At 33.7% G+C, this 13,071-nt stretch overlaps 2 protein-coding genes across 2 annotated transcripts; one reads left to right on the top strand and one right to left on the bottom strand.

The window, feature by feature from the left end:
- Positions 1 to 687: 687 nt before the first annotated feature.
- On the top strand, positions 688 to 4,482 carry LOC112703346 (uncharacterized). The gene is made up of 8 exons (XM_025754764.3): positions 688 to 1,240; positions 1,681 to 1,828; positions 1,948 to 2,098; positions 2,296 to 2,421; positions 2,540 to 2,620; positions 2,711 to 2,903; positions 2,984 to 3,254; positions 3,896 to 4,482. The coding sequence occupies exons 1-8, from the start codon at positions 1,010 to 1,012 to the stop codon at positions 4,162 to 4,164; spliced, it is 1,470 nt and encodes a 489-aa protein (XP_025610549.1). The 5' UTR covers positions 688 to 1,009; the 3' UTR covers positions 4,165 to 4,482.
- A 3,703-nt stretch (positions 4,483 to 8,185) lies between these two features.
- Positions 8,186 to 12,740, bottom strand: LOC140174507 (uncharacterized). Its single transcript, XM_072199593.1, has 2 exons — positions 10,956 to 12,740; positions 8,186 to 10,658 (listed from the first exon to the last, which is right to left on the bottom strand). The coding sequence occupies exons 1-2, from the start codon at positions 11,238 to 11,240 to the stop codon at positions 9,900 to 9,902; spliced, it is 1,044 nt and encodes a 347-aa protein (XP_072055694.1). The 5' UTR covers positions 11,241 to 12,740; the 3' UTR covers positions 8,186 to 9,899.
- Positions 12,741 to 13,071: the final 331 nt, after the last annotated feature.

The raw sequence follows: 13,071 nt of genomic DNA, 5'->3' as shown, positions 1-13,071 counted from the left end.
AATATCATACTTTTTAACTCGGACAACAAATTTTCTCTTCAAGTTTGGAACAGTGTAGAACTCTCATACTCAAATATAACTCCACTGCCCATTTCTCATCCGACAGTTGGAATACACCATCACAACAAAAAAACTACTGCCACTAGACATTTTTGCTAAATATTTCGAAGAAAAATGGAAGAGAAAGAAGAATTGAGAGATTTGTTGGTTTTTCTTATCCTTTTATAAGGGGTTAATTTTTGTTGTATTCTATCTCGTTTACTTGGTAAACGTTTTTTAATCTCACGTATCTCGTAAACGAGATAAGTATAGCCATATTTTGTTTACACTAAATGAATGAGATATGACTATACCGTTGTCCCACGTGATACGTTGTCACGTGTTCGTGCCGTGTAAACGAGATAAATCACTTAATAAAAATCTGTAAATGCCTTCAAATTAACATATATTGGTAATTAAAATATTTATTTTATGAATTTGGATCCTCTAAATTTTGAATTTCACTTTAAAAGATAAATTTCTCACCATTTATTTCATAGGTGAGATCATGAGAAAATATGAGAGAAAAATTATTTAATAATAAAATAATTTTATCCTCAAAAGTAAAAATTCAAAATTTAGAGACTAAATTTTTATTTTATTTATTAAAAAAAATCCTTTTTCATTTAAAAAATTTCAATGTTTTCCTCCCAAATTTGGAAAGAAAAAAAAAAAAAGAGATCCAATCATCCAAAAGGAGAGAAAAGTGAAAACCCTCCTTTAGAAAATTTGAACTTTTCAACTCATTTTCTTCCACTTTCTTAAATCCTCAGTTCCTCACCAACCTTCACTCTTGTTATCGCTCTCATAATCTCGACCCTTTTTGGTGGATCTATTGAGCTCTGGCGTAGCATAATTAGAAGTAGCAGCTGCTGCAGAAACAAGAAAAAGTGTTTTCATGGCGGAATCGCGGTGATGTTTGAGTTTGGAGGTGGCGTTTGGAGGAGCTGCTGAGTGCTGCTTAGAGGACATGGAAGGTCGTGGCGGTAGCGGCGGTGGTGGGAGGAGGATTACGGTGAGTCCGAGGCCGTGCAGTGGGCGGAGAGTGGTGGCGAAGAAGAGAACACGTGGCGGTGTAGGAGGAACAGATGGGTTCTTGAACAGTGTGAAGAAGCTTCAGAGGCGCGAAATCAGCTCCAAACGAACCCGTGGGTTCAGCATGAGCGATGCGCAGGAGAGGTTTCGCAACATCAGATTGCAGGTTCCCTAATTTATTTAATTTAATTTAATTTTTTTATATTTTTCATTTTAAATTACACTTACACATTTTGCTGATGATTCCTTTTTGAATGGATTCAAAAAAGAGTAGTGAATCTTAGACATGTGATTTGCTTATTATACCTTCGAGAGTGATACTCTTTCAAAGAGAAAGGTTTTGAAGCTTGGTTATGGTATTAATTTCACAAACAATTTGCTTTCTTATTTTAACTCAAAATCTTTACTGTGCAATATTTGAAATCATTGCTTCTTGTGGTTCAAGGTGATAATGATCATTGTTTTCATTCTAATTGTTTGATGGATGTTATCTGTGGCCATGTCTTTCTTTAACTGAGAATTGAGATGTGTACTTTTCCTTATTATGGTCAATTTCGCCATTCCTTGCGATTATATCCGAGTTTGATTAAGGGTATCTACTTATAGGAAGAATATGATACACATGATCCAAAAGGCCGCCCCTCCGTGGTATTACCCTTTCTGAGAAAAAGGTCAAAGATTATTGAGATTGTAGCAGCACGGGACATTGTTTTTGCTCTTGCACAAAATGGTGTTTGTGCGGCATTTAGCCGAGGTAGGGAAAGTAACTCGATCATTTGTTCAATAACATTATATCTTACTACAATGTACAGTTTTATTTTGTTTGTGACATAAAGTCGATATTAGATGTATTTTACTCATTACAATTTGCAGAGACCAATGAACGGATATGCTTCTTGAATATCACTCCAGATGAAGTTATCAGAAGCTTGTTTTACAACAAGAACAATGATTCACTTATCACAGTTTCTGTCTATGCTTCAGACAGTTACAGTTCTTTGAAATGCAGAAGCACAAGGATTGAGTAAGTATAGCTCTGCATGCTTTTATAAATAATACTTCTACCCTTGGTTCTCATGCTGAATGATAGAAAGACACACAGACAAGTCAACAATATCACTAAACTTGCAAACAGATAGTGTAGTAGATAGCGAAAGCTGATTGTCCAATTTTGTGTTATTTATTGTGTTGCTTGCTAAAATATCTATCTACATTGTTCAGATATATAAGACGGGTTCAATCAGATGCTGGTTTTGCTCTTTTCGAATCTGAGTCATTGAAATGGCCAGGTTTTGTGGAGTTTGATGATGTAAACGGGAAGGTACTCACGTACTCTGCTCAGGATAGGTAAAATACTTTTCTGTTTTGATTTTTTTCCCCTTTTTGTCGTGTTCTTTCCCCTGGTAGAGATATAATGAATTCTTGATTGTGAGACTTACTTTTATTTGGGTTTTTTTCTTTGTAGCATCTACAAGGTGTTTGACCTAAAAAACTATACAATGTTATACTCCATATCAGATAAAAATGTACAAGAGATTAAGATCAGGTGGTTTTCCTTTTTGTGCTTGTGTGTCTTTTATTTAGTTTTGTGCCATACACTATTTATGCTGCTTTAATCCTGTTTTTCTTTTGTCAGTCCGGGGATCATGTTGTTGATTTTTGCTAAATCAAGCAGCCATGTCCCACTTAAAATTCTTTCAATAGAAGATGGTACTGTTTTGAAGTCTTTCAATCATCTCCTCCATCGGAATAAGAAGGTGGATTTTATAGAACAGTTCAATGAAAAGCTTCTTGTGAAGCAAGAAAACGAGAACCTCCAAATTCTTGATGTAATTTTTCTGTTTACCAGATAGTTGTACACATTGTCCTACATCATCATATCTATCTAACTTTCTTTAATTAACCTTAGGTGCGGACTTTTGAGATAACAGAAGTCAGTAGAAGTGAATTTATGACACCATCTGCATTTATATTCCTGTATGAGAATCAATTGTTCCTTACATTTCGAAATCGAACTGTGGCTGTCTGGAACTTCCGTGGAGAACTTGTAACTTCTTTTGAAGATCACCTCTTGTGGCATCCTGATTGCAACACAAACAACATATATATAACCAGTGACCAGGATCTCATCATATCATACTGCAAGGCTGATTCTGATGATTCATTATCTGAAGGAAATGGTACTTCTTTCTTTTTTCTTTTTTTCTTCGTTTTCCTTTTAAAAATATCTGCTCAGTTGGCTCCATATTGGGGCTTTGTGCCAATTATTATTCACTTATTTACTCGCCTAAATCATTGAACATCAAATTTGTTTGGTTTAGTTTTTTGGAAAATTACATTTAAAGAACTAGGATGAAAAAAGTGCTATGAAAGGGGAAGGAATTGATTTGTGTTTAGTTTGAATATTTCGAAAGTAAGTTCAAGAGAGGTGTTTTGTTTCAGATAGATAAAGTAAAATTTACCTTTTCAAACATAACCACTTAGAAGATATAGCATAATTTTTAAAGGCGAACAATATAATATTGGGGGTAATAGTGAATTTCATTTTGGAAATACTTTTGGCAAAATGAGAAGTATCTTTAGATTCACTTTCGTCAAAAGTAATTTTGGAAACCCCAATAGTAACTTTGAAAATGCAATATGGAACCAAACATAATGTTTTTACTATATAGACTCCCCTTAACTTCAAGACACACAAAAAGCTGGGTTTGCTAAATGTCCCTTTCCCATGTCATGTAATATTTCTTTTCCAGTGTTGTTTCAAGGGAGCGCTTATCATTGAAGGTGCATAACTAACAAGTTCTGCTTTCTTTTAATCCAGCGGGATCCATCAATGTCAGCAACATTCTAACTGGTAAGTGCCTTGCGAAGATAAAAGCAAGCAACAGCTCTCCCATTGTAAACCAATGTAGTTGCGGCGACGATTGTTCAGGTAGCTGTCATAACACGAGGAAACAAAAACATGACACCAAAACTAGGAGCACAGTTGCAGAAGCTTTGGAAGATATTACTGCTCTCTTCTACGATGAAGAGCGCAATGAGATCTACACGGGCAATAGCCACGGTCTGGTTCATGTCTGGTCCAACTGATGTGTTGCTATATTTATTTTGCCTTGTTCCTTGTATTATCTTTCTTTTTTTCCATGATTAGAAGTGATGAGTTAAAGGCCAATGCAGCATTGTATGATTCCTGTAACTGGTCTCACCTGGACACCTAGTGCTACAAAGCTTAATTGTTGTTGGAGGTGATAATTCTATGTTATAGGTTAAGTTTGTTTCTTAGGTAGCAAGAAATCTGTATTAAGTGAAATACTCTGTTCGGATAACTAGCCAAAAGTTGTGTATCCTGTAATTTACATTACATTTATGGATCCACCTCTTGGATGGAAATGTGAATAATGTTCAAAATCCTCTCTGGCCATATGTTTCTTTGATGCTGGTCTTTGCTTCATGGTGGCAATAAGTGAATTGTTTACTTATTTTTTTTTTATAACATTATCTAGAATGTTCTAAATGTACACTTGTTTGGGTTCAAATGCAATGCAATCTAATCAAATTATAGTTGCTCATTTAATCTACTACACCAAATCGAAAATCTATTTATATTTAGTAAGAATGTTATTAGTTAAAAATAATATTTTCGACAAGATATTATTGAACTCTTTAACAAGTCAGTGTTTGATAAGTTTAGACTTCGATTATTGTTTAGTGCCAAAAATATTGCATTGTTGATCAACTTCCAAATGCAAATTGGAACCTCTTTGGAAGTGGTTAAGTACTCAATTACACTATTAAAATTGTTACTCGACAAAAATTGGGTCGAAGTCATTTTGTGTAGACAGAGGTGTGTCAATGTCATTTGGTGTCGATGTCAACGAGAAAGATTCAATCAAAAACAGATGTGAAGCATAAAAAAGCTTGAATGTTTCGGTATCAAGGCGTCAAATCAATAAAGAACTATGGCATATTAAAAGGATATGGCCAAAGAGAAGCTTGATGTCGCAGAGAGTGGAGTGTCTTTGGCGGGAATGGTTATTGAAGAAATAATTGTATATGACGATGTATCAAGAAAGAAATGGTCGAAGGTGTGGCATTTTAAAAGGATATGGTCAAAGAAGAGGTTGATGTCGCAGAGAATAGAGTGTCTTTGGCGGTAACGATTATTGACGAGATAATTGTATATAGCGATGTATCAAAAAAAGGAATGGTCGAAGATGTCTATAAATAGAGAAGTAACCGAAGAGCTAAGGATCTGAAGTCATTTTCAGAGAACACTCGCGCTCATACCCTAGCGACTTACCGAGTCTATCTCGAATATTTTTTCTGTAGAAGTCCTTCCATTGTGTTTATATTTCTTTCAAAATTCTTTGTAATTTTCCTTTTCTGCAATTTATGTTTCCTTCAAATATTTTCTTTTCTTCTTTTCTTCTTTTTAACATTTTCACATTGTCTTTTGAATTCAAAATCCTTTGGCTGTGTTAGAGATATTTTATTGCTTTCTTTTAATTTGAAGTCATTTACTTCGTTTTTTGTAATTTCGATTTCAAGCAATTTAATTTCAATTTATATTTCTTTTTTCTTTTTTTACTTATTCAAAAATAGAATCTTTGATTTAATCAGTGAAATTGGCATCCATAAAAGAGAAATAAATTTCGTTCACATACTATAAATATCAAACCAATTAAAATTTACTAAAAATCTGCTTAACAAAATAAATAAATATGCATATCGAGTAGTACCCAATTTTGATTAGGCCGAAGTTCAATTGAACTAGAACATTTTTATTGTTTTTCTGGGTGACTATTGAACTAGAACATTTGATAACCCTAAAGGGATTTAGAAACAAAAAGGGATAAAAAAAAACTTTTTTAGTAATGGATGTATACACGTACTAAAAAAGATAAACCTGTATATGAATAATATATTAATTTAAAATAACAAAAAAAAGTAGTTTATTAATTGTTCTATTCTTTTTTATTTTTAACATGTTCTTTTATTATTTTTTAAAAAATTTTTGCTATCAAGTGTCCTTAGAATATAGATTAAGATTATCAATATTCAATTTTTTAAAATTTTTCTTTTATTAAATGTATTACAAATACATGTAAAACTTAATTAAAAAAGTAAATACATAAAAAACTTCAACTATTTAAACACTTTAACTAACATCCTTAAGACACTTTGTTAGCAAGATCTTTTTTTAACTAAATTTATACTCTTGAATAATTATTCAACTATTTATTGTCACATTTCACTCAATTTTTAGCATATTATAACATAATTTTTAGAATAAAGTTCTATAATCAAACAAAATACTTAATCAAGTCCAACCAAATTATTATAACTATTTTTTACATCACACATTTTTTCTTTTTCTCCTTTTCCTTCGTATTCCTCCTCCTTCTTTGTGTTTCTCCTCCTCCTTCTCTTTTTTCCTCATCTTTATCTTTCGCTATAATCGACATCACCGCCACCATACCACTACTACCTCCATCTTCTCTTTTTTCTCTTCCTCCCACTCTTCTTTCTTTTCTCATTTAAATTTCTTCGATTTCTTTCTTTCTTTTTCTCCTCTTCCTCCATCGTTATTATCATCATCATTATCATTATCGTTATTGTCACTATTGTTGTTTTCTTCTTATATGTATAACAGTTCAAATAAAAAATGCATCGAAATTCCTTAATGATAACGATACACAAACAAACTCTATTAAAAAAAAGTTCAGACAAAAATATACCGAAATTAAATCTAAAATGCACCAAAATTACTTAATGATGACGACATACAAAGAAACTTAGTTCAAAATAAGCACAGACTAAGTGCACCTTATTTAAATCTAGAATGCACCGAAATTACTTAATAATAACACAAAACTCATTCTTCTTCTTTCTTCTTCTTTATTATCATCATCATCATCTTCTTTTTTTAGTTCATCTTCTCCTTCTTGTTTTACCTTCTCATGATTCGTCTTGTTTTACTCTCTTAACAAGAATAAAAATAAGAAAAAATCAAATAAAAAAGAAGAAAAAACACATAATGCTGCAAAATCAGTACAAAAAGAAATAACCTATATCCATTCTAATACATGTTCATTCAAATCTAATCTAATATGAGAAGCAATGCTTCAGAGCAATAGAAAAAAAGGAAAAATGAAAGAAAGAAGAATAAAAAGAAGAATAAAATGCAGCATTAAAGAAGATATTTATGCTTTTGTAACAAATTTTTGGTGACAAAACTAAAAAAATTATGTGTTATTGTTAAGAAATTTTAGTGTTATTTTTTCTGATAAATTCTGTATAATTCAAAATTCTTACTCTTCTTTCTCTTTATCTTCTGGTGCTGCTTTTTTCATATTTTTATTTTTTATTTTTTTATAATTCTTTTTGTTTCATTCTTTTAAGAAGAATAAAATACAAAAAAAGAGAAAAAAAATCAAACAAAAGAAGAAAAAGAAGAATAAATAACTGCAATATTACGTGAGGAAGAGAAAAAGCAGAAGAAGAAACAAAAATAAAACGCCACAACAATAGAAAAAGGAAAAAGATATGCATGAAAAAACACGAAGAAAAAAAACATCGTGATTTCATGCGCATATTGTATGAGTGAATTTTGTTGGATTTTTGCCAACTTAATTAGACTTAATTACCAAAAAAATTTGAATGTGTAAAAAAGCTATAATTTTTAACCAAAATAGTTTCTATAAATAAGACTATTTAAGTGTTAAAATAAAGAAATAGTACATAATTTTGAAACAAAAATATTAATAAGTATTTCTTCCTTTTCAAAATAGTTATTATTTAACTTATATCTAGACCTACTTTGCATCTACATACATTGATTTTATAATGTATAAAAAAATCAAAGCGATAATTATTTTGAAACCGAAGTAGATAATATATTTTTCTATCTCAACCAATTTTTGAAAGAAAAAACTACTAATATTTCATTTATATTTAAAAAACTACGCTTCAGATTGGTAATGAATTAATTTACCAGTGTCACATGTTCATTATCACTATTTATTGATTTTTTAGTTTATTTATTTATTTATGTTTAATTTCCGTACTTATAGGTATTAGGTCAGAAAGAGAGAATATAGAAAGAGTAAAGTTTTGGTGTATGAGGAATGAATTGATAACCAACTAAATTAGAGTGATTACATGTGTATCTCACAATATATAATTATAAAGAATGCTGACTAGGACAATAACAAACTCATTAACAAACTATCAGCAATCCTAACAATAAGTTAGGAATAAGCTGACTTTCTTTATCTCCTTTATTCCCCCCTCAAATAAAGGTTATTTTGTCAATAATCTTGAGTTTGTTCCGAAATTCACTAAACAAAGAAGAGGAAATGGGTTTCGTGAAAATATCTGCAATCTGCTGCACAGCACAGACATGCACAATCTAAACTCGACCTTTCATAACATGATACCTAGCAAAATGAATGTCTAACTCAACATGTTTAGATTTGGAGTGCAAAACTGAATTTGTAGCTAACATAACTGTACTGAAATTATCACAGTAAATCACTGGCGGTTTGGTCACTGGGGCATGAATAGCATGCAGCAAATTATGAATAGAGACTGCTTCTACAACCGCATCAGCCACACCCCGATATTCGGCTCCTATTCTCAACCGAGAGACTGCATGATGTTTCTTTGAAGACCAAGAAATTAAATTGAATCCCAAGAACACACAATAACCGATGGTTGATTTCCGATCATCAGGATCAAACCCCCAATCAGAATCGTTATAAAATGTGAGAGTGAGCTCTTTAGCCAGCTGAATCTGCAAACCAAAGCGAGCAGTACCACTGATGTACCGCAAAATGTGCTTAAATACCTTCCAATATGCTTCAAGAGGCTTCTACATGAATTGACACACTCGATTTATGCAATAAGCGAACTCCGGCCGTGTGATTGTGAGGTACTGAAGACTCCCAACAACTGCACGATATAGAGCTGGATCACCGAAGGGAGGACTGCCAATTTTGCTAAGTTTTAGAGAGAAAGGGATTGGAGTTGTATATGGCTTGCAGCCAACCATATTGGCTTTTCTTAAGATGTCATTGACATACTTAGTTTGAGATAACAGAAGACCGCCATCAATAGTGTGTGCTACTTCTAATCAAAGAAGATAATGTAGGTTCCTCATGTCTTTCAAGGCAAAATGAGAGCTGAGTTGAGTAATTACTCAGTGATACACTGATTTGAGCTACCAGTAACAATGATATCATCAACGTATATGAGCACATAAGTCAAATGTCTAGTAGAAAGTTTTGTAAATAGGGATGTATCAGCCTTTGTGGTAGTAAACCCATGTTGTTGTAGTACCTCAGAGACCTTTGTGTACCAAGCTCGAGGAGCTTGTTTGAGTCCATATAGGGACTTAGATAGTTTACAAACTAAAATCGAATTTTTTTCGTAACCAGTGGGCTATTTCATATAAACTTCCTCAAAGAGATCACCATTAAGGAAGGCGTTGTTCACATCCAGCTGCTTAATATTCCACCCTTTGGAGACAGCAAGAGATAACACCATTCAAATTAAAGTGGGGCAAATGACAGGGCTAAAAGTCTCTTTGAAATCCACCTCAGGTTGTTGGCTGGAACCCTGAGCAACTAAGCGGGCTTTGTACTTCTGCAAAGAGCCATCCGAATCGTACTTAACTCGAAACACCCATCGACACCCAATCGATTCTCTTTCCTCTGGCACTGGTACCAAACTCCAGGTTCTGGTTCGCATAAGAGCTCCATATTCTTCATCCATTACTTGCTTCCAATGAGGTATGACGAGAGCCTCTTTGTAATTCTTTGGCTTCAAAGAAGGTGTGAGCCGAGCTTGATATACTTTGGGTTTAAAAATACCATTCTTCGATTATGTAACCATGGGATGTCGGGGTTGTGGAGGTGTAGCAGAGGCCTGAATAGGATGCTGAGAAGAGGCAGGGGCAGGTGCAGGTGGTGATAAATTATTGGAGTTGATTGATGAAGATGTGACAGTGAAGGGGTTAGTTGTGGATATGTCTGGTAAAGAAATTTAGTGTTATGACATAGGGTTATTAGAAATAATAGGAAGAAGAAGATTTGCCAAAGGGGAGCTAAAGGAGGGTGAGACATCACCGGATGAAGCAAAACCAATCTTGAAAGAAAATTCTGTTTTATAAAAAAGACATGAGTGCTGAGGATAATTTTTCTAGCAGTAGTCAAACATTTGTAGCCTTTGTGTTGCACTCCACGACCAAGAAATACACAAGGTTCAGATTGGTCATCAATTTTATGGAAGTTGTAGGGTCTGGTATAAGAAAAGCATAGACATCCAAAGATTTTGAAAGACATGTAATCAGGCTTGGAGTTGAACAGTCTTTCATAAGGTGTAACATTATTTAGCACCAGAGTTGGTAGAGAATTTATCAACCTGACGGCAATCATGAAGACATCTCCCCAGAACCTTTTTGGCATAGACGCAGTTGCCAATAATGTCAACCAAATCTCTACAATGTGTCTGTGTTTGCGCTCAGTGGCACCATTTTGTTGGTGTTCATATGGGCAGGAAAGCCTCCACATAATACCTGTATCCTGCACAGACTTAGTGACACCAACATATTCTTTAGTGTTATCACTTTGCACACATTTAATCTTAGTTCCAAGTTACAACTCAGCCATAGATTGAAAATTTTCAAATGCAGATCTGATTTGAGACTTAGAAGACAACAGATAAATCCAAGTGAAACATGAAAAAGTATCAATAAAATGAACATAGTATTTGCAATTATTAACTGAGGCAATCGGGGCAGGTCCCCAAACATCTATAAAAACCAATTCTAAAGGTTTTGTGTAAAGGCAATTAGATTTAGGGAAAGGAAGTTGATGTACCTTTCCAATAAAACAAGAAGAACACACAAAATTTATTGATTTCAAAGGAATATGACATGACTTAAGAACTTGACTAACTACTGAAACTGATGGATGTCCAGGAGGAGCATGCCACAACAAGCAGTTGTTATTTCCTGACACAGGTACTGAAGATAGTAAGGCAGCAGCAACATCATCTCTTGATTTTGGACGGAATCTAGAGAACTTAGTACAATCCTTTATCAACTGTTCCTTGGAGTATGACCTCCTTAGAAACCTTGCATTTGACAACACAATGATCATCATGAAATTCAAAAAATACCCTATTATCTTTTGCAAACTAATAGACACTTAACAAATTCTTTGAAGTTTTTGGAACTAGCAGTAATTTGCTAAGCAAGAATTATTTTCTATTCAGATTTGAAATGAAAATTGAACTTCCAATATAACTAATTGGCAAACCTGAACCATTGCCAATGGTGACTCTTTCTGAACTAGCGTATTCAATCTTTTCCCCAAAGTTGTGAGCATCGGCAATCATGTGGTGCATGGCTCCTGAATCTGGACATCAATCTAGATCATGCAGTGTTGTTGGAGTAGCAAATTCAGCATCATTTTGAACCAAGGCATTTGTGTACTACGAATTTGTGCCAAGGCTATGCAAATGTGATGGAGTTTCAGCTCTTCTATTACCATAGCCATCATACCTTTACCAATAATTGAGAGCCGTGTGCCCAAGTTTGTTGCAAACTTGGCATTGCGACGGTCTAGGACCACCTCTTCTGTAATTTTAAAACTGAGACTACACTATTCTTGCTCCTCTCAAAAATCTTGTACCACCTCTGCCATGAAAGACACCTCTGTTTTCACGGAAACTACCTCTTGAGTGATGGAAGTTTGATTGAGCATGAGCCAAGTGTTCTTGCATAGGATTATCTGGTTTCTTATACTTTTCTAACAACTCCTCATGTGCCATCAGCAAAGCTTCTAATTTTTCTATGGACACAGGATTGGATCTTGCAATGATTGTTGTGATAAAAGAGGTATACTCCTCAGGTAAACTATTCAACACAGTTTTAACATGATCAACATCACTAATTGCAGCTCCAACACATACTAATGAATCAAGTATTTTCTTGATTTCAAGCAAATAATTTGACACTGGTGCTTCCTTCTTCGTATTGACTAACATGTTCTTTAATTGCCTAATTTTTACTGTAATTTGAGATGAAAAGAATGTTTCTAACCTGTACCAGATTTCATGCGAGAAGACACAACCAACCATTCTCGTCGTCAACCGCTTGCTCATCGACGCTAGTAATCAAGTCTTCAATAGTGCATCCTACTTCTCCCACTTCGCATACGCTCTGTACCAGATTTCATGCGAGAAGACACAACCAACCATTCTCGTCGTCAACCGCTTGCTCATCGACGCTAGTAACCAAGTCTTCAATAGTGCATCCTACTTCTCCCACTTCGCATACGCTGGATTTATCACATCAGCAGCTTCATCTCCGTTAGAGAGATACTTCACTGGAATTAATTTTCCTATGATGTGGTCAAGCATCTCGTATCTTTCGATCATGGATTCTACTTGATCCTTCTATGGTAGATAGTTATCCTCATCCAATTTCATAGCTATTGGACTAGAGAAAGTTTGTGCTACTTGCGCCAGAGACATTGTTGCGAAAGTCATGGGAGAGAGAAAGCTCTGATAACCAACAGAGAGAGAGAGAGAGAGAGAGAGAGAGAGAGAGAGATTATGTGTGTGTGTAAAGTCTTGGTGTGAATGAATTGATAACCAACTGAATTAGAGTAATTACATGTGTATCTCACAATACATAGTTACAGGGATGCTGACTAGGACAATAACAAACTTATTAATAAACTATTAGTAATCTTAACAATACGCTAGCAATAAGCTAACTTTCTTTATCTGCTTTAGTACTAAATCAAATTTGATAAAAAAAATTTATTATTATTGTTAAGTTTATTAAAATATTTTTTTAACAAAAGTCAACAAAATAATTTATATTATTTTGTAGAGCAAATATAACGCGACAATTGGAGGATTTTTTTAAATGAATAAAAAATTATTTATTTCTCAAAACAAATAAAAATAACTTTATTTCTTAAT

The sequence above is a fragment of the Arachis hypogaea genome, chromosome 7 (assembly GCF_003086295.3).
Source record: "Arachis hypogaea cultivar Tifrunner chromosome 7, arahy.Tifrunner.gnm2.J5K5, whole genome shotgun sequence".
In the NCBI taxonomy this organism is placed as follows: Eukaryota; Viridiplantae; Streptophyta; class Magnoliopsida; order Fabales; family Fabaceae; genus Arachis; species Arachis hypogaea.
Note: the sequence above shows the minus strand (reverse complement) of the source record. Positions and strands in the feature narration are given on the sequence as shown.